At 46.0% G+C, this 25,633-nt stretch overlaps 1 protein-coding gene across 7 annotated transcripts in view; it reads right to left on the bottom strand.

The window, feature by feature from the left end:
- SAE1 (SUMO1 activating enzyme subunit 1) overlaps positions 1–25,633 on the bottom strand; it is an 88,635-nt gene that overhangs the window by 47,936 nt on the left and 15,066 nt on the right. For all 7 annotated transcript variants that reach the window (XM_065535665.1, XM_065535664.1, XM_074024003.1 and 4 more), the window contains 3 exons: positions 17,744–17,917; positions 14,730–14,872; positions 11,924–12,023 (listed from right to left, as the gene is read on the bottom strand). In XM_065535665.1, the coding sequence (XP_065391737.1) occupies positions 11,924–12,023; positions 14,730–14,872; positions 17,744–17,917 (417 nt within the window). The remainder of the gene's footprint in view (positions 1–11,923; positions 12,024–14,729; positions 14,873–17,743; positions 17,918–25,633) is intronic.

Here is a 25,633-nt window from a genome sequence, read left to right as displayed (position 1 = left end):
AAGATCGCACCACTGCACTCCAGCCTGGGTGACAGAGCGAGACTCTGTCTCAAAAAAAAAACCCACAAAAATCAGCCGGGTGTGGTGGCAGGTGCCCGTAGTACCAGCTACTCAGGTACTACAGATGCAAGAGAATCACTTGAACCCGGGAGGTGGAGGTTGCAGTGAGCCTAGATTGCGCCACTGCACTCCAGTCAGGGCGACAGATCAAGAATCCATTTAAAAAAAAAAAAACAAAAAACTAATAACAAGCCTTCTTACAGCATTAACTCACCTCCTCTCTTCAAATGGGGATCAGTTTCCTGAGGTAGGAAAAGGCACAGCACTGAACAGACCAGACTTTCAATAAATACGCATGAGCTGACAGAATCCGACCTGCTTTTCATTTGCTAAAAACCTATGAGTAAATATAAAAGATGAATTATCACCTGACGCGGTGGCTCAAGCCTATAATCCCAGCAGTTTGGGAGGCTGAAGCGGGAGGATCACGAGGTCAGGAGATCGAGACCATCCTGGCTAACAAGGTGAAACCCGTCCCTACTAAAAATACAAAAAATTAGCCGGGCATGGTGGCGGGCACCTGTAGTCCCAGCTACATGGGAGGCTGAAGCAGGAGAATCGCTTGAAGCTGGGAGGCAGAGGTTGCAGTGCACTGCACTCCAGCCTGGGCGACAGAGAAAGACTCTGTCTCAAAAAAAATAATAAAAGATCGGGCCGGGCGCGGTGGCTCAAGCCTGTAATCCCAGCACTTTGGGAGGCCGAGACGGGCGGATCACGAGGTCAGGAGATCGAGACCATCCTGTCTAACATGGTGAAACCCCGTCTCTACTAAAAATACAAAAAACTAGCCGGGCATAGTGGCGGGTGCCTATAGTCCCAGCTACTCGGGAGTCTGAGGCAGGAGAATGGTGAGAACCCAGGAGGCGGAGCTTGCAGTGAGCCGAGATCGCGCCACTGCACTCCAGCCTGGGAGAATGAGCAAGACTCCGTCTCAAAAAAAAAAAAAAAAAAAAATAATAATAATAATAATAAAAGATGAGTTCTCCACATAGCCCACCAACCATCAAATCGTTCTTGTTAGGAGCCATTTAGAATAGTAGGAAATGGCAATAACCTCAATAACCTCGATACAATAGGAGACTGATAAAATAGATTACAGCTAGGCAAGAAGAGGAAAAATGACATAGACATTTAAAATCACGCTATCCGGCCGGGCACGGTGGCTCACATCTGTAATCCCAGCACTTTGGGAGGCTGAGGCGGGCGGATCACAAGGTCAGGAGATCGAGACCACAGTGAAACCCCGTCTCTACTAAAAATACAAAAAATTAGCCGGGCGCGGTGGCGGGTGCCTGTAGTCCCAGCTACTTGGGAGGCTGAGGCAGGAGAATGGCAAGAACCCGGGAGGCGGAGCTTGCAGTGAGCCGAGATCGCGCCACTGCACTCCAGCCAGGGGAACAGAGCGAGACTCCATCTCCAAAAAAAAACAAAAAAACAAAAAAACAGAAAAACAAAATAAAATCACGCGCCCCCAAGCAGATTTGGGGAGTGCTTATTGAGTGAAAAAAGCAAAAGACAAAACCATGTACATATATATATACACACACATATACAAGCCAGGCGCAATGGCTCACGCCTGTAATCGCAAAACTTTGGCAGGCTGCTGTTGGTGGATCGCCTGAGGTCAGGAGTTTGAGACCAGCCTGGCAAACAAGGTGGAATGCCCTCTATTAAAAACACAAAACTTAGCCGGGTGTGGTAGCACGAGCCTGTAATCCCAGCTACTCAGGAGGCTGAGGCCAGAGGATCAACTGAACCTCGGCGGTGGAGGAGATCGCGCCACTGCGCTCTAGCCTGGGCAATAAAGCAAGACTCTGTCTCTAAATAAATAAATAAATGGTGTAGTACTTGCATATACTTTATGCACATCCTTCCATATACTTTATTTATTTATTTATTTTTGAGACAGAGTCTTGCTCTGTCACCCAGGCTGGAGAGCAATAGGGCGATCTTGGCTCACTGCAACCTCTGCCTCCCAAGTTCAAGCGATTCTCTTGCCTCAGCCTCCTGAGTAGCTGGGTTTACGGGTGTGCCCCACCATGCCCGGTTAATTTTGTATTTCCATTAGAGATGGGGTTTCACCATGTTGGCCAGGCTGGTCTCCAACTCCTGACCTCAAGTGATTCACCCACCTTGGCCTCCCAAAGTGCTGGGATTTCAGGAGTGAGGCACTGTGCCCAGCCTCCCATATACTTTAAATCATCTCTAGATTACTTATAATACCTAATGTAATTGCTACATAAACAGTTGTTATATTGTATTGCTTGGAGAATGACAAAAAAAAAGTCTGTACATGTTTGGAACAGATAGACACAATGTTTTTTCCCAAATATTTTATTAATATGATTTTAATATTTTTTTTGGATGTACTCCAAGCACACCAAATATTTGTGATCCACAGTTGGTTGAATCCATGAATGCAAAACCCATTAATAAGGAGAGCTAATCTTATATATTATATGTATTAAACAGTGCTCCAATGTTGTTGTATATACATAGAAAAATACTGAAAGGAAGGTTACAGTTATTTGGTAGTAGGATTAACATTTCGTTAACTTCTTCTGTATTTTCCACATTTGGAATTATGAACTTATTTTACTTAAAAAAAAATTTTTTTTTTGAGACAGTGTGTTTGTTGCTCTGTCACCCAGGATGTAGTACAGTGGCACAATCTCAGCTCACTGCTGCCTCCACTTCCCAGGCTCAAGCAATCCTCCTGCCTCAGCTTCTCCAGTAGCTGAGACTACTGGCACGTGCTACCACGCCCAGCTAATTTTTGTGTTTTTGGTAGAGACGGGGGTTTCACCATGTTGCCCAGGCTGGTCTCGAACTCCTGGGCTCAAGTGATCTGCCCACCTTGACCTCCCAAAGTGCTGGGATTACAGGCATGAGCCACTGCACCCAGCCTTATTTTACTTCTTAAATCAGGCCGAACATTAGTAACAGGTAATATAATTCTGCATATAAAGATGAATATAAAGGCCGGGCGCGGTGGCTCAAGCCTGTAATCCCAGCACTTTGGGAGGCCGAGGCGGGCGGATCACAAGGTCAGGAGATCGAGACCACAGTGAAACCCCGTCTCTACTAAAAATACAAAAAAAAAATTAGCCGGGCGCGATGGCGGGCGCCTGTAGTCCTAGCTATTCAGGAGGCTGAGGCAGGAGAATGGCGTGAACCCAGGAGGCGGAGCTTGCAGTGAGCCGAGATCGCGCCACTGCACTCCAGCCTGGGCAACAGCGTGAGACTCCGTCTCAAAAAAAAAAAAAAAAAAAAAAAAAAGGCCGGGCGCGGTGGCTCAAGCCTGTAATCCCAGCACTTTGGGAGGCCGAGACGGGCGGATCACGAGGTCAGGAGATCGAGACCATCCTGGCTAACACGGTGAAACCCCGTCTCTACTAAAAAATACAAAAAACTAGCCGGGCAAGGTGGCGGGCGCCTGTAGTCCCAACTACTCGGGAGGCTGAGGCAGGAGAATGGCGTAAACCCGGGAGGCGGAGCTTGCAGTGAGCTGAGATCCGGCCACTGCACTCCAGCCTGGGCGGCAGAGCGAGACTCCGTCTCAAAAAAAAAAAAAAAAAAAAAAAGATGAATATAATCCCCAGGTCCTACCCAATCAAAATTCCTGGGGTAGGGGGGGTGGAGGATTAGAGGGGCCAAGAATCTTTAAAAAGCTTTAAAAAAGTATTCTAACAAATGACAACCACAATCAAAACACATTTTTCACACTCAGCAGAATGGAAAAAAAACGCCTGAAGTTACCAAATGTTACTGATACATACTCTTGGTTCTAGAATATAAATTGATAAAACCACTTTAGAGTAACTTAACAGGGTCTGGTAAAGCTGAAAATGCCCTTATCTTAATTTTACTCCCAGGTACATACCCAAGAGAAATTAACACAATAGACCAAGGAGATCATCTATACACACACAAACAAAATGCTTATGCAGCACAATTTGTAACAGCAAAAACTTGCACACTCAAATGCTCATAAATAGAAAAATAGATATATAAATAGTAATGCATTCATGCAACAAAGACTCTAGCAAAAAACAAAAATAAAAACAAAACAAAAAACAAAAAGAAATGCCCTGCAGGGCTATCCAAGAGAACTAGCTGTGATGATGGAACAGAATGTAATCTGTGCTATGCAATACAGATGCCAATGGCCACATGTACTTACTGGCCACTTGAAATGTGACCAGTGAGACTGAGGAACTAAATCTTTTATTTTATTTGATTTTAATTAATTTAAATAGCCACCTGTGGCTAGTGGCTACCAAAATGGACAGCAAAGCCCTAGAACAACATATAAACAGATGGCCTCATAAACATGTTGCTGCTCCTTAAAAGCAGGTGGCAGCATGCATACAACATAAAATCAGTTTTTAAGAAGCTAAAAAGCATCCAAAACAATTGTATGTATTGCTTGGAAATACATAAGTAGTAAGAAGAAATGCATGGGAATGAGAAACCCAACTGAGGAGGGTGGTAACTTCTGTTGGAGGGAAAGCCAGAGGGCCTCACCGTACCAGTAATGTTTGGTGCTTCAAACTGAGTGGCAGGTCTATGATGGTAAGCTAAATCATTCTTAATTTATGCCTAAAATATTGTATAATAAGTTCCATGTCATTGCTTAGATTTATAAACACGTGATAAAACAGGAAGTCAAGCAGGGCTGTATCTGCCCCTTCCAGGTGTCTTTTTTAATTCACACAAATGTACCAGTAGCTCTGGGGTTACTTACCTGGTGAGGGCACAGGGAGAAGAAATAGAAGATAGAGAAGCAGCACACAGATTGGTACAAAAGTACTAAAAATGTTTGTGTTTTTAAAGTGGATAGTGTTTGTTTTGTTCCGTTATCTGTATGGATGTTGCCTATCTTCTTTTGTGCATGAAATATCACAATAAAAAAATATATAGGCCAGGTACGGTAACTCACGCCTATAATCTCAGCACTTTGGGAGGTCAAGGCAAAAGGATCGCTTGAGGCCAGGAGTTTGAGATCAGCCTGGGCAACACAGGAAGATAATTCATCTAAAAACAACAACAACAACAAAAAACCCCCAAAAAACTTAGCAGGGAATGGTGGCACATGCCTGCAGTCCCAGCTACCTTGAGGTGGGTGGGAGGATCCTTTAGCCCAGGATTTCAAGGCTGCAGTGAGCTGTGTTTGTGCCACCGCACTCCAGCCTGGGCTACAGAGTTACATCCTATCTCAAAAATAAATAATACATAAAATTAAATATAGATAGATAAGCTAACATTAGTATCCCCCACCCCAACTAACTCTCCGACCTGGAAAACTTGCTATCAGCATTACACCTAACTGCAAATTTACAACCCTCGTTGCCCTATTTTCACTCCTTTGAACCAAGTAGTTCTGATTAATAATTAGCAGGATTGGCCAGGAGTGGTGGCTCACGCTTATAATCCCAGCACTTTGGGAGGCTGAGGCGGGCAGATCACGAGGTCAGGAGATCGAGACCATCCTGGCTAACACGATGAAACCCCGTCTCTACTAATAAAAAAACACAAAAAAACTAGCCCAGCGAGGTGGCGGGTGCCTGTAGTCCCAGCTACTCAGGAGGCTGAGGTAGGAGAATGGCGTAAACCTGGGAGGCGGAGCTTGCAGTAAGCCGAGATCCAGCCACTGCACTCCAGCCTGGGCGACAGAGCCAGACTCTGTCTCAAAAAAAAAAAAAAAAGAAAGAAAATTAGCCGGGCATGGTGGTGGGCGCCTGTAGTCCCAGCTACTCGGGAGGCTGAGGCAGGAGAACGGCATGAACCCAGGAGGTGGAGCTTGCAGTGAGCCGAGATTGCGTCACTACACTCCAGCCTGGGCGACAGAGTGAGACTCCACCTCAAAAAACAAAAAAAAATACAAAAATTAGCTGGGCATGGTGGCGCACACCTGTAGTCCCAGTTACTCCGAAGGCTGAGGCAGGAGAATCACTTAAACGCAGGAGGCGGAAGTTGCAGTGAGCTGAGATCATGCCACTGCACTCCAGCCTGATGACAGAGCGAGACTCCATCTCAAAAAGAAAAAGAGAAACAAAGAAACAAATAAACAAAAAACAAAAGGCCAGGATTTTGGACCTCTCTGGTCCGAGGGTTCCAGTCCAGGCAACTGAATGACTTCTAAATATTTCTGGGCAAGTCTATTGTCTTCTTTGATATTCTGTTCTCTCAGCTTAGCTCAAATAACCTAAACCATGAGAATTAATATACTAGAAGGTTAATTCATTTCATAGGTAACAAAGAAGGTCACTTCAATTACTCTTTTTTATTTTTTTATTTTTTTTTATTTTTTTTTATTTTTTTTTTTTTGAGACGGAGTCTCGCTCTGTCGCCCAGGCTGGAGTGCAGTGGCCGGATCTCAGCTCACTGCAAGCTCCGCCTCCCGGGTTTACGCCATTCTCCTGCCTCAGCCTCCCGAGTAGCTGGGACTACAGGCGCCCACCACCTCGCCCGGCTAGTTTTTTGTATTTTTAGTAGAGACGGGGTTTCACCATATTAGCCAGGATGGTCTCGATCTCCTGACCTCGTGATCCGCCCGTCTAGGCCTCCCAAAGTGCTGGGATTACAGGCTTGAGCCACCGCGCCCGGCCCCAATTACTCTTTTTTAAAACGGAAATAATCAGGCTGGAAGTTTTGGCTCATGCCTATCATCCCAGTACTTTGGGAGGCCGAGGTGGGTGAATCACTTGAGGTCAGGAGTTTGAGACCAGCCTGGCCAATATGGAGAAATACCGTCTCTACTAAAAACACAAAAATTAGCAAGTGTGGTGGCGCACACCTGCAGTCTCAGCTACTCTGGAGGCTGAGACAGAAGAATTGCTTGATCCCGGGAGGCACAAGCTGCAGTGAGCTGAGATTGTGCCAGTGCACTCCAGCGTGGTTAACAGAGCAAGACTCCATCGCAGAAATAACAACAATTTTTAAAAATTAAAAATTAGGCCGGGCGTGGTGGCTCAAGCCTGTAATCCCAGCACTTTGGGAGGCCAAGACGGGCGGATCACGAGGTCAGGAGATCGAGACCATCCTGGCTAACACGGTGAAACCCCGTCTCTACTAAAAAATACAAAAAACCAGCCAGGCGAGGTGGCGGGCGCCTGTAGTCCCAGCTACTCGGGAGGCTGAGGCAGGAGAATGGCGTAAACCCGGGAGGCGGAGCTTGCAGTGAGCTGAGATCCGGCCACTGCACTCCAGCCTGGACCACAAAGCGAGACTGTCTCAAAAAAAAAAAAAAAAAAATTTAAAAATTAGCCAGGTGTAGTGGATGTCTGTAATTCCAGCTACTTGGGAGGTTGCAGTGAGCAGTGTTTGAACCACTGCACTTCAGCCTGGGTGACAGAGTAGTGAGACCTTGCTTCAAAGAAAAAAAAAGGAAGAAAATAATTTCCTCCAGGGTTGTTGGATTATGCTGCAGTTAACAGCCACCACTACACTGAACAAATATTCCCTGGACATGACTGTGCTAGACACTGGACTAGGAGTCTAGCAGTGAACAAGACTGCCTTTCCCCTATGGAGCTTCAAATGGAAAGGGGGGAGACAGAGACAATCAATCTCAAGGGCCATCAGCAGTGGTAACCAAGGTACCACATGAAAGAAAAAGAACTCGACTGTTTCTTTAATGACGGGTGTGGGAGAGGATGAGAAGGTTGTCAACAAATTGCTCAGAAAGAGGGAGTCAAAAGAATGAATCACTCCTCAACTGTGGAATTTCTCAACTAATTCATGAAAAGTGTATTAATAGTACTCCAAATTAGTCACCTATTTCAGGAGCAGAAGTAAAATTAAATCTGTATTTCTGGTGCAGTCAGGAACAAATCCTACTTTGTCTTTAATTTTTAAAGAGCTATTAGAGAGTAACCACTGTCAGGCATCTCATCATCTCTGGCAGCACCTGACACAAATAACTCACGATAAAGAAACGTAAACATGGGAGCATGACAGTGGCCTTTTACCCTAAAGGTTTTCCAGAATGATCCCGATGTTCACACATTTTATCCTACCATCCTCCTAATATGTCACATTACCCTAGAAACTTCAGGGGGATCCTTCTTTGTCAATCATAGGGTGAACCTATGCCCGTACCCACTGTCTACGCTCTCGCCTTCTTCCACAGCTGTGTGACCTTGGTCAGGTCACTTAATTTCTCGTAGCTTCTTTATCAGCTGTAGGTGTGGACAACAAGACTGGATGTGATTCCCTGCGCTCAACACTGCCTTGCACACAGTAGGCATTCTGCAACTCACAGAAAGAGCTGGCTGTGGCAGTGAGGGCAGCCAGAGCAACTCTGCCCCTACATCATTCTTTCAGTTTATCCTACTTCCTCGGACGGAGCACTGCTCCGGGCTCTGGTGCCTGGAAAGTTTGTCCCTCACATGCCAACACAAACAACTCTTCCTCTGGGAAACTTTTGTGGGCACTTCCTCACCACCACCTCATTGCTCTCTCCTCTGTCTCCTGAACGTCAGTGTCCATGTGAGGCTTGTGCCCGAGACCTGATTGTGACGAAATCTGTCTCAAATCTTCTCCTGGGCACCAAAGAAAGCAAACAAACTACTGAGCACCTATTTCTGGAAAAGGCATTTTCTTAAGGCCTTATTTATCAGAATGGCACAGGTGCTAGAAAGGCCCACCAGCTTCCTAGAGGGTGTGAAAACCACAGGCTGTTTTTCCTTTTTGTTTTTTAACGTTACTAATTTAGGAGCACAAAGTGTACCTTGAAGCAAAAGTGGCTTTACAACCTTTGATTAAACCTAGGGAAAAGGGGGAGGGGAAGGGAACCCTAACCAGAAAACCTTTCACAGGAAACAGGAAGCGGCTGCTTCCCCACCCCCACCCTGCACTCTCTGAGCACAACCCAACTAGTTATTCTGTACAATTAGGCAGAACGGCAGCATCAGAATCAAGGAATCTTTGGTGTTGGAAGAGAACCTTGAAATCACAGGGCCATCTGTACCAAAACGGAAGGAGGCATGTTATTGCAAGGTGACAAAGCCATGGCCAAAACCCAGTCCAGCCCACTCTGTCCGCAGGGCCCTTGGGAGGCCACACAAAGGCAAGGTTTGGAATCCCGGGGATTGTCAGCAGGAATGCACTGAATGCCTCGTAACCTTAAGGGCTTGGGGTTGGAATCTGAGCCTGAATTGTTCAAGTGTAACAGCTGACTAACAATGTCAGCTGGAGAATATTTTGATACCTTCCAGCTCAGCTCCACATAGGAAGAGGCTGCACAAAAACCTCTGTGCCTGCAGGGCCCTCCGTAATGGTAGGCAAAGGCCTGGGCTGCCTACATTCTCCTCATAGCGACATCAAGTGGTTCCCAAAAGGTTTCCAGATCCACCCCAGTGGGCACCATCAGAACTGACTCCAGGGAAACTTCCAGCTGTGAATGGCTAACAAAGCTAGGCACTCTCTCCATTTGAATGTGAAAGACCCGCCTCAATCAGAGAAGGCCCTTAAGCCATAAAACCCTTCACACCAAGGCCAAGTGTCACACTTGTAAGAGGGTGTGATTTATAAACTGACAGCACCCACAAAGCAGCTTTTGTACTCCTCCGTTTGTTAACAATTTATCTCCCCCCACCAAATTCATGGAGCTATTCAGATAAATCTTGACTGGGCCTCAAAAAGAAAGAAAGGCAGAAAGAAAGGGACCCAAGTTTTGGCCAAAACACCAAGGTTCACTCTGGATAATTACGGTTCTGTGAATAGACACTAAAATTAGGGCTTAATTCCTCTGTATCACACTTACAGCACCAAACTACTCCAACACAAACACAAAAAGAGAAAGAAAATCTCCAACGCCGCCTTGCTGGAGACTCTGAGAGTTCCACTTTTGTGGTTTTCTGCAGTCTCTTTTGTGGTTTCTGAACTCTTTAGAATCCCCTCGTTAGCGTAATTTAACTCAACATTCTGACCAACTGTTTTTCTTTCTCAACATTTAAATCTACAAAGCAAAGAGTAAATATGGGCTTGGTCATGTCTTTCCTCTCAGTTCAATGAAACCAATTCTGGCCCCTTCATCTTGCTTTCCCCATCGCATGGTTCCCATCTCAGATTCCAGCACTAGCAACAGAAACCATCATCTTCTGACCCCTTCTCCACTCCTTTTTTTTTTTTTTTTTTTTTTTGAGACGGAGTCTCGCTCTGTCGCCCAGGCTGGAGTGCAGTGGCGCGATCTCGGCTCACTGCAAGCTCCGCCTCCCGGGTTCACGCCATTCTCCTGCCTCAGCCTCCCGAGTAGCTGGGACTACAGGCGCCCACAACCGCGCCCGGCTAATTTTTTGTATTTTTAGTAGAGACGGGGTTTCACCGTGGTCTCGATCTCCTGACCTTGTGATCCGCCCGCCTCGGCCTCCCAAAGTGCTGGGATTACAGGCGTGAGCCACTGCGCCCGGCCTCCACTCCTTTCTAAAAATGTAATTATTGCACCTGATCCAAATAGAGGCTGAGCACCCTAATATAAACTACATTAACAAATATGAATCTGATAACACCTGTCAACATTGAAAAACTTTTCTTATTAAAGGTTGTTTGGCAAAAGGAAAAAACAGGCAAAGAAAACTTTTTTTTTTCTTGACACAGTCTCGCTCTGTCACCAGACTGGAGTTCAGTGCTGCCGTCTCGGCTCACTGCAACCTCTGCCTCCGGGGTTCAAGCTATTCTCCTGCCTCAGCCTCCTGAGTAGCTGGGACTACAGGCATGCACCACCTTGCCCGGCTAATTTTTATATTTTTAGCAGAGAAAATACAAAAAATTTTTTGTTTTGCTTTTTTTTTTTGTTTTAGACAGGATCTTGCTCTGTTGCCCAGGCTGGGGTGCAGTGGTGTGACCATGGCTCATTGCAGACTCCACCTCCCAGGCTCAAGCAATCCTCCACGCTGAGCCTCTGAGTAGCTGGGCCTACAGGTGCTCACCACACCAGACACATTTTTACTTTTTTTTTTTTTTGTAGACATAGGGTCTTGCTATTGTAACCAGGGCTGGTGTTTTGCCACTTAAAAAAAAAAAAAGTTTTCTGGTCGGGCATGGTGGCTCATGCCTATAATCCCAGCACTTTGACGGGGGCTGAGGCAGGTGGATCACGAGGTCAAGAGATAAAGACCATCCTGGCCAACATGGTAGAATCCCATCTCTACTAAAAATACAAAAATTAGCTGGGTGTGGTGGCACATGCCTGTAGTCCCAGCTACTCAGGAAGCTGAGGCAAGAGAACCTCCTGAACCTGGGAGGCGGAGGTTGCAGTGAGCTGAGATTGCACCACTTCAGCCTGGACACAGCGAGACTTCACCTCAAAAAATAAAAATAAAAAAAAGAAGTTTGGAGCCGGGCACAGTGGCTCACGCCTGTAATCCCAGCACTTTGGGAGGCCAAGGCGGGTGGATCACCTGAGGTCAGGAGTTCGAGACCAGCCTGGCCAACATGGCGAAACCCTGTCTCTACTAAAAATACAAAAAAAATTAGCCAGGGGTGCTACTTGGGAGGATGAGGCAGGAGAACTGCTTGAACCCAGGAGGTGGAGGCTATAGTGAGCCGAGATCATGCCACTGCACTCCAGCCTGAGCGACAAGACAAAAATTCCGTCTCACCAAAAAAAAAAGTTTGGGACAGAGCCTACAAAAGTTTGCATTTCTCATTGTCTTGAAAAATCCCATCTGGAATCACTGGGCCCACATTCCCTCACAGCAACAGCTGGCTGACACTAAGCTGTGGCAGTCTCCCTTTAGATAGGACAAGCACTCGCCCCACCCCTTCAAGAAGTGCTTTCTCTTCTCCTTTTCAATCATCATTGCCCGTCCCCTCCAAGGCCCTAGGGTTTCTGACCTCTGCTCCCACATTACACATACCTTTTTGACCATCGTTGTCTCAGAAGAATCAAGTTTTGCTCTCTTGGTATCGGGCCCATCTTCTACTCCTTGGCTAACTTTGGCAATTTTAGTTTTCTCCCTAGAGGGTGACAAGGGGAGGGAATGTAATTTTACCCTAGGAATCATGCTACTGGAATCAAAAAAAGCCTCTCCAGGTCACAGATTGGGATGGTGGTTAAGGGCAAAAGCTTTGGAGTCAGATCTCGGTTCAAATCCCAGTTCTGCCATTGATAACATGATGAGTCTGGTACTCACACTGTTGGGCACTCAGGAAATTACCGTGGGAAAAACAGAGCAGCATACGTTGCTCAGCACACTGCCAGGCACACAGCTGCTCTCAATAAATCAAAGTGATTACTTTGTAAAGACTCTACTTGAATCATGAAATAAATAGCCAAACTTGGCCGAGTGCAGTGGCTCACGCCTGTAATCCCAGCACTTTGGGAGGCCAAGTTGGGCAGATCACTTGAGGTCAAGTGTTTGAGACCAGCCTGGCCAACATGGCAAAACCCCATCTCTACTAATAGTACAAAAAATTAGCCAGGCGTCGTGGCGTGTGCCTGTAATCCCAGCTACTCGCGAGGCTGAGGCAGGAAAATTGCTTGAACCCAGGAGGCGGAGGTTGCAATGAGCTGAGATCACACCACTGCACTCCAGCCTGGGCAGCTGGGTGAAACTCCGTCTCAGAAAAAAAAAAATTGCCAAACTTAATTCTGCCCCTCTGCTGTGGGCATCTTATGTTAAAATAATCTGGACTGCTTTCCACTACTATGACTTCTTTAAAATACGCCCAAAGAAGCCAGGCACAGTGGCTCACGTTTGTAATCCCAGCACTTTGGGAGGCTGAGGTGGGTGGACCACCTGAGGTCAGGAGTTCGAGACCAGCCTGGCCAACATAGTGAAATCCCATCTCTACTAAAAATACAAAAATTAGCCGGGCATGGTGGTGGGCGCCTGCAGTCCCAGCTGCTCGGGAGGCTGAAGTAGGAGAATAACTTGAATCCGGGAGGTGGAGGTTGCAGTGAGTCAAGATCGTGCCATTGTACTCCAGCCTGGGTGAAAAGAGCAAAACTCCATCTCAAAAATAATAGCCGGGCGCGATGGCTCATGCCTGTAATCCCAGCACTCAGGGAGGCCGAGGTGGGTGGATCACCTGAGGTCCGGAGTTTGAGGCCAGCCTGACCAACATGGAGAAACCCTGTCACTACTAAAAATACAAAATTAGCCGGGCATGGTGGCACATGCCTGTAATCCCAGCTACTCCAGAGGCTGAGGCAGGAGAATGGCTTGAACCTGGGAGGCGGAGGTTGTTGTGAGCCGAGATCGCACCACTGCACTCCAGCCTGGGCAACAAAAGCAAAACTCTGTCCCTAAAAAATAAATAAATAATAATAATATGCCCAAAGAACTAGATTATCCTAAAGCCATAAAACACTAGAGTTAGGAGATGTCTGTAACATGACTGTCCTTCCCCCATCTTGATTTTACAGGCAAGAAACTTGGAGACCAGAGAAATTTCAGTGATTTGCCTGAGAGGCTGAACAAGAGAACAGTTCTCAGTCTCCTGGTAGGAAGCTCCTACCTCACAGAGCCTGTCTTTCTTTTTGGAGGGGGTGGTCAGAAACTGCAGCCAAAATACCTAACTCATATAGTTTTACAATAACAGATCATCTGCCATCTTTCACCCAGAGACTACAAAGTCAAAACACTACAAGTCCTGTCATGTGAGAATTACCAAATTCTGCAGCCTCAATGTTCAACATGAGAGGATGAGGTCTGTTTGTTCTACCAGAGTCGTCTCTCTGGATATTGGATAGCTTTTCCAAGGTAGACTTTGGCTGAATGTGCCTCCAGAGTCACTCAACTAACTATTTTGTACTCATTTTACTATCTCTCAACTTGAAAACATGTAAGTAGGCCAGGCACGGTGGCTCATGCCTGTAATCCCAGCACTTTGGGAGGCCAAGGTGGGCGGATCACCTGAGGTCGGGAGTTCGAGACCAGCCTGACCCATACGGAGAAACCCCATCTCTACTAAAAATACAAAATTAGCCAGGCTTGGTGGTGCATGCCTATAATTCCAGCTACTTGGGAAGGCTAAGGCAGGAGAATCGCTTGAATGTGGGAGATGGAGGTTGAGGTGAGCCGAGACTGCGCCATTGCACTCCAGCCTGGGCAACAAGAGCAAAACTCTGTCTCAAAAAAAAAAAAAAGAAAACATGTAAGCCCAGGCTGGGGAACAAATGTTTACAATCAGAGCAAGCCTTCCCTATGCAGAAAATGTGACTTTACCACCTGAAGCCCAGACTGATCAAACAAATACCCATGTGGTGTACTTTTACTGCTGTAAAACTCTGCTTGCTTTAGGCTTTAGATTTAGTCCATCATTGTGGAAAGCAGGGGCATACCTCCTAAAATTCTGAACCCACAATCTATTGTATGTGGCAAGTTGTTAATGACTTGGTTTCAGAATGTTCTAAGTATTATAATCAAATTATTTCCTTAGATGGTTGTTTTCTACCAGTAAATAAGACTAAATTTTGAAAAGTGTTATGTTGTCATCTAGGCGCAATGGCTCATGCCTGTAATCCCAGAACTTTGGGAAGCCAAGGTGGGAGGCTCACTTGAGCCCAGGAGTTCAAGACCAGCTTGAACAACATAGCTTAGATCCTGTCTCTACACATAAATACATACATACATACATACATACATACATACATAATTTTTAAAAAAAAGTATAAAAAGGAGAAAATGTTACATTCTCCCCGCCTCTCCCAACACTTACTCTACAAACTCATGCTCTCCTAGATTGGCAAATGTGTATCCATGGTAGCCAAAAACATCTCCTGTAAAGAACTTGATGCTATTTTTGTGACAGATCTGGTCAACTTTAACTATGACATCCCTGGAGCAGCAAGTCAGACACACCTGCAGAAAGAAAGAAATTGGCTGGGTGTGAGTTTTGCATACTGTGAATCACTGCCCTGATGTCTAAATAAATCTTAATGAACAGTCTCTCTGGGCATGTTTAAAACACGTTTCAAACTGGTACAACAGGTTCTTTGCGTCCTATGGCTAGAAGACAAAAGAAAAGTTGCAGGTTTCAATGTGTAGAAAATATAAGTTGCCGGGCGTGGTGGCTCAAGCCTGTAATCCCAGCACTTTGGGAGGCCGAGACGGGCGGATCACGAGGCCAGGAGATCGAGAGACGATCCCGGCTAACACGGTGAAACCCCGTCTCTACTAAAAAATCCAAAAAAACTAGCCGGGCGAGGTGGCGGGCGCCTGTAGTCCCAGCTACTCAGGAGGCTGAGGCAGGAGAACGGCGTAAACCCGGGAGGCGGAGCTTGCAGTGAGCTGAGATCCGGCCACTGCACTCCAGCCTGGGTGACAGAGCAAGACTCCGTCTCAAAAAAAAAAAAAAAAAAAAAAAAAAAGAAAAGAAAATATAAGTTATGAGACTGTCATGTTCTGCAGCCAAAATAAAATGTGTTTAGCTAAAAAGTAAAAGCCATTCAACAAATGTTTTCTGTAATCCATGAACATATACACATCTCATAGTTTTCATGAAAAAAAAAATAACTTAGCAAGTTGTTTCTAAACCGTTAAATCTATTAAAATCCAAATAAGCTACAGTGAGAAGTAAAACCAGTTTTTTAAACTGACCCAAAGGTCATGTTTAAATACAAGCGCTTTTTTTCCCCCTCCTTTTGATTGATATGTTAAGATAAAGAAGATAAACAAGTCCTGTTGAGATCATTTTTCCACAGATTGCGGTGTGAAACTTTATCTGAATTTAAGGACAAAAGAAAAGGTTATAGACCAAGTGACCTTCCATTTGGGCTTAGACAATGAACTGGTGATTCACTCAGTGGAATTATCAGTGTTGCTCTGGGGCCTCCAGGTTGTATTCCAGTAAGTTGAGGTATTGGAAATGGCTAAGTTCTACTGCACAAAATACCGTCTTTCTGGGAGAAGCTTTGTGATCATGGTCAAAAGACAACTTCCAAATTGCACATGCTTTCTCCTGAACAAAAGGGCATTTTCACTTGATAGACCCTCTTTGCCGTTGTCTAGCAGCCTGAATACCGAAATAACACTCACAGAGAAATATATTCCTTTGGTGTTTCAAAGGATGCAGCCACCCAAGGAAAAATCCCATCTAAAAGGCAAGAAATCCACAGGTGAACATGCAACCAATTGATCAAATGGAACCCTGCAGAGTCTAAAGTAACTATCAAACCTGCAAGGACCAGCCAAACACGGCCTGCAAGGCAGACAACATAGTCCCATGCACACAGATTACACAATCAACTGGCCTCACACTTCAGTTTTAACAAACCCTCTCTCTACTTCTACAAGTTCGAGGGACACCTGGCATAAAATAAATGTGGTTACTGCAGATAAGAAAATGAAGACTTATGCCCAAATGGAAAGTGTCCCAATACCTGAAGTTAAAAAATAGAAAGGACTAGGAAAAAGAAAACAGGACAAATGCACAGATGATCCATCTTTCCAAGCCCATATTTGAACAGATGCACATATGAAATAGAAAAGTGTAAAAACTGGAGGCTAAGGCAGAGAACTGCTTAAACCAGGGAGGTGGAGGTTGCAGTGAGCTGAGATCATGCCACTGCACTCCAGCCTGGGCGACAGAGTGAGACTCCATCTCAAAAAAAAAAAAAGAAAGAAAGAAAAGTGTAAAAAACAGGCTGGCTGCGGTGGCTCACACCTGTAATCCCATCACTTTGGGAGGCCGAGGCAGGTGGATCACCTGAGGTTAGGAGTTCAAGACTGGCCTGACCAACATGGTGAAACCCCAACTCTACTAAAAATACAAAAAATTAGCCAAGCATGGTGGTCAATGCCTGTAATCCCAGTTACTTGGGAGGCTGAGGCAGGAGAATCACTTGAACCCAGGAGGCGGAAGTTGCAATGAGCCAAGATTGCACAATTGCACTCCAGTCTGGGCAACAAGAACAAAACTCCATCTCAAAAAAAAAAAAAAAAAAGCGTTAAAAAACAAACTGCCTAACCCAAATTCTAACCTCTCATATAACATACTGGGACCTTTCATTTGAAAAACTAGTAGCTCATCTATGACTATTTCACAGTTCTCAAGATTTGTTAAGCGTTTCCAGAACGCAGGGAACTATGTCTGAAAGGTCGCAGACATTGACAAAGAATTTAATTTATCCTTTCACCTCCGCATAGATTTGGCAGTGAAACCAAATGAGGCTGGATATGCCTCATTTAGTTTATGACTACAGTGATTTTTCTCTAGTTATCCATGGCAACATGGTCAACGTGACTGTGAGAAACAGACAGACAGACATAGATAGACCAAGATCAGGTGTGCTTTTTCTTTAAGACAAAACACAAGCTGTAGTTTGATATTTCCAACAAAAAAATGCCTCTGCCACAGAAATTAATCACCAACTTGTTAAGTTTTCGGAAGAAAACATTTGCAATAACATGGATTAAAGTTATGTGCAAAGATTCTGGAAGGAAGACAAAACACCAAAGACGAAACCTGGCTGAGGGAACATATGCCCAGAGAAGAAGCCAGCAGACAGCAAGTCACCAATAACTACAGCAGATCCAACAGACTGGACCTCTCTAGCAACACATTCACACAATATACTAAGCCTAAACAACAGAACAGCTTATACATTTTATTGGGAAAAAGCTCAGAATTTGATATTTGAATACTCTCAGATTGCTTTGGGATTTGAAAGTACACAACTAGCACCTTAATTTGTTTACTTCCCACAGCAGATTTTACATTAAGAAACTTACAGCATCAAATTGAGTGAAAAATGACTCTGGTTTCTTCTCTATATCCTCAGTGTCCACCTTCACATCCACCATGGGGTTGAGATTCTGAGCTCGCTCCAAAGAGGCTTCAGCCCTATTTCGGCCAACAGACCCAGTACGAATCAAGAACTGAGCTCCAGGATCTTCGGGAGATACCTAGGAATAATATATGTATTTTTTTAATTATTGAATTTTTAGGGAAAATAAATCTGAAAGACAATCTTTAAATTTTAAAGCATAGCTAAAATACCTACCACTTAAATTTTTTTTTTTTTTGAGACAGAGTCTTGCTCTGTCGCCAGACTGGAGTGCAGTGGCATGATCTCGGCTCACTACAACCTCCGCCTCCCGGGTTGAAACGATTCTTCTCCTGCCTCAGCCACCCAAGTAGCTGGAACTACAGGAGCGCACCACCACGCCCAGCTAATTTTTGTATTTTTAGTAGAGACGGGGTTTCACCACATTTGCTAGGATAGTCTTGATCTGTTGACCTTGTGATCCGTCCGCCTCAGCCTCCCAAAGTGCTGAGATTACAGGCATGAAACACAGAGCACGGCCCTAAAATGTATTATTGTTCCTGTAGCAATTTTCCTTATGCAGGCTTCCTTCCAAGGCTTTAAAATGACTTTAAACTTTTTTAAACTGGTCATTGATGGTTAAAGAGCACCCCCTTGTGTTTATAAAGAAAATTCACTCTCAACAAAAAAATCCATGCTTTCTTCTTCTATGCAAATTTGTAACTGCTAACAAATGACTGATGACCAGTGGCAAGAATTGACTAAATACTTAGCATGTGCCCAACTATAAGCATTTGGGGAAATACACCAGTAGTTTACAGGATTAAGTCTCTGTCTTCCAGTGGTTTAAAAGTAGACCAGTGTGGGCAGGGCGCGGTGGCTCACACCTGTAATCCCAGCACTTTGGGAGGCCGAGGCAGGTGGATACCTGAGGTCAGGAGTTCGAGACCAACCTGGTCAACATGGTGAAATGCCGTCTCTACTAAAAATTCAAAAATAAGCCAGATATGGTGGTGTGTGCCTGTAATCCCAGCTACTTGGGAGGCTGAGGCAGGAGAATCACTTGAACTCGGGAGGTGGAAGCTGCAGTGAGCTGAGATCATACCACTGCACTCCAGCCTGGGCAACAGAGCAAGACTCCGTCTCAAAGAAAAAAACTAGACCAGTGTGGAGTGTGGCCTGGCACAGTGGCTCACATCTGTAATCCCAGCAATTTGGGATGCCAAAGCAGGAGGATCACTGCTTGAGGTCAGGAGCTCAAGACTAGCCTGAACAACACAGAAAGGCCCTCTCTCAAAAAACAACAAAAAACTGCAACCTCATGAGAAAACTTATTAAAAAAAAAAAAAACCAGTTCAAAAATCAGACAAAATTAACAATGCTTGAAATGAACTTTTAAAAAATATAGACAGACTAAGGCCAGGCGCGGTGGCTCACGCTTGTAATCCCAGCAGTTTGGAAGGCCGAGGCAGGCGGATCACCTGAGGTTCAGAGTTCAAGACCAGTCTGACCAACATGGTGAAACCTCAAAATTAGCCAGGCATGGTGGCGCATGCCTGTAATCCCAGCTACTCCAGAGGCTGAGGCAGGAGAATCACTTGAACCGGGGAGCCAGAGGTTGCAGTAAGCCGAGATTGTGCCATTTGTACTCCAGCCTGAGCAACAAGAGCAAAACTCCGTCTCAAAATAATAATAATAATAAATATATATATATAGACAGGCTATGTCATCCAGGCTAGAGTGCAGTGGCTATTCGCAGGCACGATCATAGCACATTGCAGCCTCAAACTCCTGGGCGCAAGTGATCTTCCCACCTCAGCTTCCCAATTAGCTGAGCCACCACATCCAGTTTCTTTCTTGAGACAGAGTCGCTCTGTCTCCCAGGCTGGAGTGCAGCGGTGCGATCTCCACTCACTGCAAGCTCTGCCTCCTGGGTTCACGCCATTCTCCTGCCTCACCCTCCCAAGTAGCTGAGACTACAGGTGCCCGCCACCACACCCGACTAATTTTTTTTTTTTTTGTTTTTTTGTTTTTTGTTTTTTGTTTTTTTAGTAGAGACGGAGTTTCACCGTTTTAGCCAGTATGGTCTTTTTTTTTTTTTTTTTTTTTTTTTTTTGAGGCGGAGTCTCGCTCTGTCGCCCAGGCTGGAGTGCAGTGGCGCGATCTCGGCTCACTGCAAGCTCCGCCTCCCGGGTTCCCGCCATTCTCCTGCCTCAGCCTCCCGAGTAGCTGGGACTACAGGCGCCGCCACCACGCCCGGCTAATTTTTTTGTATTTTTAGTGGAGACGGGGTTTCATTGTGTTAGCCAGGATGGTCTCGATCTCCTGACCTCGTGATCCGCCCGTCTCGGCCTCCCAAAGTGCTGGGATTACAGGCTTGAGCCACCGCGCCCGGCCGCCAGTATGGTCTTGATCTCCTCGTGATCTGTCCACTTCGGCCTTCCAAAGTGCTGGGATTACAGACATGAGCCACTGCGCCCGGCCTTGTTTATTTTTTTTTTTTGAGGCGGAGTCTTGTTGTCTCCCAGGCCACCGCGCTCGGCCTCACATCCAGTTTCTTAATGAACTCTTAAATTCGATTAAAACTCAGAGAGAGGCCGAGGTGGCTCAAGCCTGTAATCCCAGCACTTTGGGAGGCTGAGACGGGCGGATCATGAGGTCAGGAGATCGAGACCATCCTGGCTAACACGGTGAAACCCCATCTCTACTAAAAATACAAAAAAACTAGCCGGGCGAGGTGGCGGACGTCTGTAGTCCCAGCTACTCTCTAGTCCCAGCTACTCGGCAGGGTTAGGCAGGAGAATGGTGTAAACCCGGGAGGCGGAGCTTGCAGTGAGCTGAGATCCGGCCACTGAACTCCAGCCTGGGTGACCGAGCCAGACTCCGTCTCAAAAAAAAAAAAAAAAAAAAAAAACTCAGAGAGGAGGCTGGGCAGGGTGGCTCAGGCCTGTACTTCCAGCACTTTGGGAGGTCGAGGCGGGCAGATCACAAAGTCAGGAGTTCAAGACCAACCTGGCCAACATGGTGAAACCCCGTCTCTACTAAAAATACAAAAATTAGTCAGGCATGGTAGGGCACGCCTATAATCCCAGCTGCTCAGGAAACTGAGGCAGGAGAATTGCTTGAACCTGGGAGGCAGACGCTGCAGTGAGCCGAAGTCACGTAACTGCACTCCAGCCTGGGCAACAGAGTAAGAAGACTCTGTCTCAAAAAAACAAAATAAAATAAAAAACTCAGAGAGGAGGAGAGATGAGTGGGGACTGAAACAGGGGAATTATTTCACTCCTAAGGCTGAACATCAGCAGAGCAGAGCCTCAAAGAATAATATAATCCCCTAACAGCCACCAGTAAGATTACAGATTCCATACTGCTCTCAAAGGATTTCTTCACACATCAAACAACTAATTGAACCATTATTCTCTGCAAATAACCTTGCCACCTTCACCAAGACTAGATTCAACAAAAGTAATCTCCCCTCATCACCCCCTACCAACCATCCACAGCACACTCTCTATCTTACTACCTTTTCCTCCAAGAAAATGAGCTGGCCCACTTCCCATTCCAGGCTAACCCTGTATCCTTGACCCATCCCATCCTGCTTCTTCAGGGATCTCATTATGTGCTGAGAAGCTGCACCACACAATGGTTAACAGTAAGGCTCTGAAATAATTCAGGCTGAATTCAATCTTTGATTCAAATCCTGGCTCAACAACTGTGTGACCTTGAGCAAGAATGTGGGAATCCCATATAAAACGAGGACACAGATAAAAACATACAGTTGAGGTCGGGCACGGTGGCTCATGCCTGTAATCCCTGCAGTGTGGGAGGCTGAGGTGGGAGGATCACTTGAGGTCAGAAGTTCGAGACCAGCCTGGCCAACATGTTAAAACCGCATCTCTACTAAAAACACAAAAATTAGCCAGGTGTGGTGGCACACACCTGTAATACTAGCTACTTGTGAGGCTGAGGCAGGAGAATCACTTGAACCCAGGAGGCGGAGGTTGCAGTGAGCCAAGATCTCACCACTGCACTCCAGCCTGGGTGACAAGTGAGACTCCATCTCAAAAAGACAGACAACAACAACAAAAATACGGTTGAGCCCAGAAAGTTCAAGACCAGCCTGAGCAACATCACGAAACCCAGTGTCTATAAAAAATACGAAAAATTAGTCAGGTGTGGTGGTGTGCACCTGTAGTCTCAGCTACTGGGAGGCTTAAGTGGGAGAATACCCTGAGCCCAGGAAGTTAAGGCTACAGTGAGCCATGATCATGCCCACTGCATTCCAGCAAGGGTGACAGTGAGACTGTCTCAAAAAAAATAAAAATACACATACAATTATCACTTCATCAATATCAGTCCACAGATCACACCTTCCTTGCTATGCTCTCCTCCCCTGCTACACATTCTAGTCTCAATTTGGGCCCTCTTAGGTGTGGTTGTCCCCAAGATTCCATCTCAGAACTACTCATCTTTTCACTCTGTATAGCTCCATAAACCAACTCAATGCCTCTTTAGTTTCTACGAAAATCTGCCATTATTTTTCAAATCACTCTTTCTGGTAAAGATTTCTTCCTGATCCACCTGAGTCTTCTCTACTGTACTGCCCATCAGCCATTTCCTCTCAGATATCCATAGACCCTACGTGTCTGTCTGCTTCTGTGCGCTGTCTCCAGAGTCCACCAACCACCCACCCAGTCACTCAAGCCAGAAGCCTGGTCTTCATATCCTTGCTATTTCCACGAGAGTGTTCCATAGTGAGGTGGCTGAGAACATGGGCTGTGGAGTCAAGATGCCTGAGTCTCGGCCATACCACTGGGGCCTTGGATGGGCCAATACTTTTCTTCCTTTTTCTCTGTTTTTCTATCTGTAAAACAGGGATGATAATGGGTCCTTGATCTCAGATGTGTCATGAGGACTCTATGAGATAATACAACTGCAGCTCTGAGAACAGTGCCTAGCCCCTTTAGTGTCGGCTGCTCTGGTTATTCCTGGCTTTCTTTAAGCTCCCATACACAGACCTCCCGATTCTACCACCTAAATCTATTTCTCACATCTGTGTGCTTCCTGCCACCCTATCAGCAAGGCCACTTTCGCCTCTTACCTAAACTACTAAAAACTGCCGTCTAAGTGGTCTTCTGCCCTGTATTTTGTGCCAACCATAGTTAATACAGTAATTAGTGATCTACACATAAAGCCCAAAGCTAACCATGTCACCCTTCCTGTCATTTGAAACTCTTCAGTGAATCTGCACCACCCAGAGGATTAAAAGCTTACAGTGGGGCTTCCTAGGAGCCCCTCCTGACTTGGACTTCACCAGCAACCTGTCCCTACCCACCACTTTGGGTCTCACACTCTAAAAACACCAAACTACTTTTATCTTCCATTTCTACCACACTGTTGGGTGCCTTTGTAACACTGCTATGTCCCCTGCCTAAACACAGCCCTTTATCTTGACAAATCCTCCTTGTTCTTTAAGACTTAGATCAGGACTCCAGGAAATCTTTCATGTCTCGCAACCTGAGTCAGGTAGCCTGCTCTGGTTTCTAGGGGAGAGAAGAAAAACAACTTGAGAATGGGAACCAAACCGTGAGCATCTTTCTATCACCAGCATCTAGCAGACTTCAGGGCACCCAGTAGGTACTATCAGATGCTTTTTGAACATAAACTAAATAATATGTTCTAAGATGGGTGCAGTGGCTCACACCTGTGGTGTCAGAATCACTGTTCTGTGATTGGCCTCCATTGTTGGATTCTTGCAACCAGATGAAGTAGTTATGTAATCCCAGCTACTAGGGAGGTTGAGGCATGAGAAGTGCTTGAACCCGGGAGGCAGAGGTTGCAGTGAGCTGAAGTTGCATCACTGTACTCCAGCCTGGGCAACAGAGTAAGACTCTGTCTCAAAATAAATAAATAAAATAAATAAAATGTCACTGAGGCATGGGAATGTAGAGAGAGAAGCACTTATTTTCACCTTGAAGATGAGCCTGGGCCGGGCGCGGTGGCTCAAGCCTGTAATCCCAGCACTTTGGGAGGCCGAGATGGGCGGATCACGAGGTCAGGAGATCGAGACCATCCTAGCTAACACGGTGAAACCCCGTCTCTACTAAAAAATACAAAAAATTAGCCGGGCGAGGTGGCGGGCGCCTGTAGTCCCAGCTACTTGGGAGGCTGAGGTAGGAGAATGGCGTGAACCCAGGAGGGTGGAGCTTGCAGTGAGCCGAGACCATGCCACTGCACTCCAGCCTGGGGCACAGGGCAAGACTCGTCTCAAAAAAAAAAAAAAAAGAAGATGAGCCTGGTCAGAGAAAGCTACACTGGAGTTGGGCTCTACCATCATATTAATCAAGCAGCATTATGTCAGCAGGGCGTGGTAGCTCACACCTGTAATTCCAGCACTTTGGGAGGCTGAGGCCAGTGGATCACTTGAGGTCAGGAGTTCGAGACCAGCCTGGCCAACATAGTGAAACACCGTTTCTACTAAAAATACAAAAATTAGGCCGGGTGCGGTGGCTCAAGCCTGTAATCCCAGCACTTTGGGAGGCCGAGACGGGCGGATCACGAGGCCAAGAGATCGAGAGACAATCCCGGCTAACACGGTGAAACCCCGTCTCTACTAAAAAATACAAAAAATTAGCCGGGCGAGGTGGCGGGCGCCTGTAGTCCCAGCTACTCGGGAGGCTGAGGCAGGAGAACGGCGTAAACCCGGGAGGCGGAGCTTGCAGTGAGCTGAGATCCGGCCACTGCACTCCAGCCTGGGTGACAGAGCAAGACTCCGTCTCAAAAAAAAAAAAAACAAAAAAAAACAAAAAAAACAAAAATTAGACAGGCATGGCCGGGCGCGGTGGCTCACGCCTATAATCCCAGCACTTTGGAAGACCGAGGCGGGCAGATCACCTGAGGTTGGGAAGTTCAAGACCAGCTTGACAAACATGTAGAAACCTCATCTCTACTAAAAATGCTAAATTAGGAGGGCATGGTGTTGCATGCCTGTAATCCCAGCTACTCAGGAGGCTGAGGCAGGAGAATTGCTTGAACCTGGGAGGCTGAGGTTGCAATGAGCCAAGATCGTGCCATTGCACTCCAGCCTGGGCAACGAGAGCTAAACTCCGTCTCAAAAAAAAAAAAAATTAGCCAGGCGTGGTGGCGCGTGCCTATAATCCCAGCTACTTGGGAGGCTGAGGCAGGAGAATTGCTTGAGTCTGGGAAGTGGAGGTTGCAGTGTGCCGAGATTGCACCATTGCACTCCAGTCTGGGCATCACAGCGAGACTCCGTCTCACAAAAACAAACAAACAAACAGCATGTCAGATCATTATTCCTAATTACTGGATACTTGTTAGGTTCAAGCACTATACAAAGCAGTCTGCACACATTCTCTCTGATCCAGTGTTTTTTAAAGTGATGACTGGACCACCTAAATCACAATCTCCTGAAACACCTTTTATTTATTTATTTTTTTAAGGCAGAGTCTCGCTCTGTTGCCCAGGCTGGAGTGCAGTGGTGCCATCTCAACTCACTGCAAACTCCACCTCCCAAATTCAAGCGATTTTTGTGCCTCAGCCTCTCGAGTAGCTGGGATTACAGGTGCACACCAACATGCCTGGCTAATTTTTGTATATTTAGTAGAGACAGGGTTTCACCATGTTGGCCAGGCTAGTCTCAAACTCCTGACCTCATACGATCCACCTGCCTCAGCCTCCCAAAGTGTTGAGATTACAGGCATGAGCCACTGCGTCCGGCCCTAAAATACCTTTTAAATGCACATACTCCTGAGCTCATCTCAGACCTAAATGAGAATCACTAGGGGTGAAAGCTAGGGCACCACAAAGCCTCCAGGCCACTCTGCATTTTCATTTA

This window comes from Macaca fascicularis, chromosome 19, assembly GCF_037993035.2.
Source record: "Macaca fascicularis isolate 582-1 chromosome 19, T2T-MFA8v1.1".
In the NCBI taxonomy this organism is placed as follows: domain Eukaryota; kingdom Metazoa; phylum Chordata; class Mammalia; order Primates; family Cercopithecidae; genus Macaca; species Macaca fascicularis.
The sequence above is the reverse complement of the archived record's forward strand: the minus strand, read 5'-3'. Positions and strand labels throughout refer to the sequence as shown.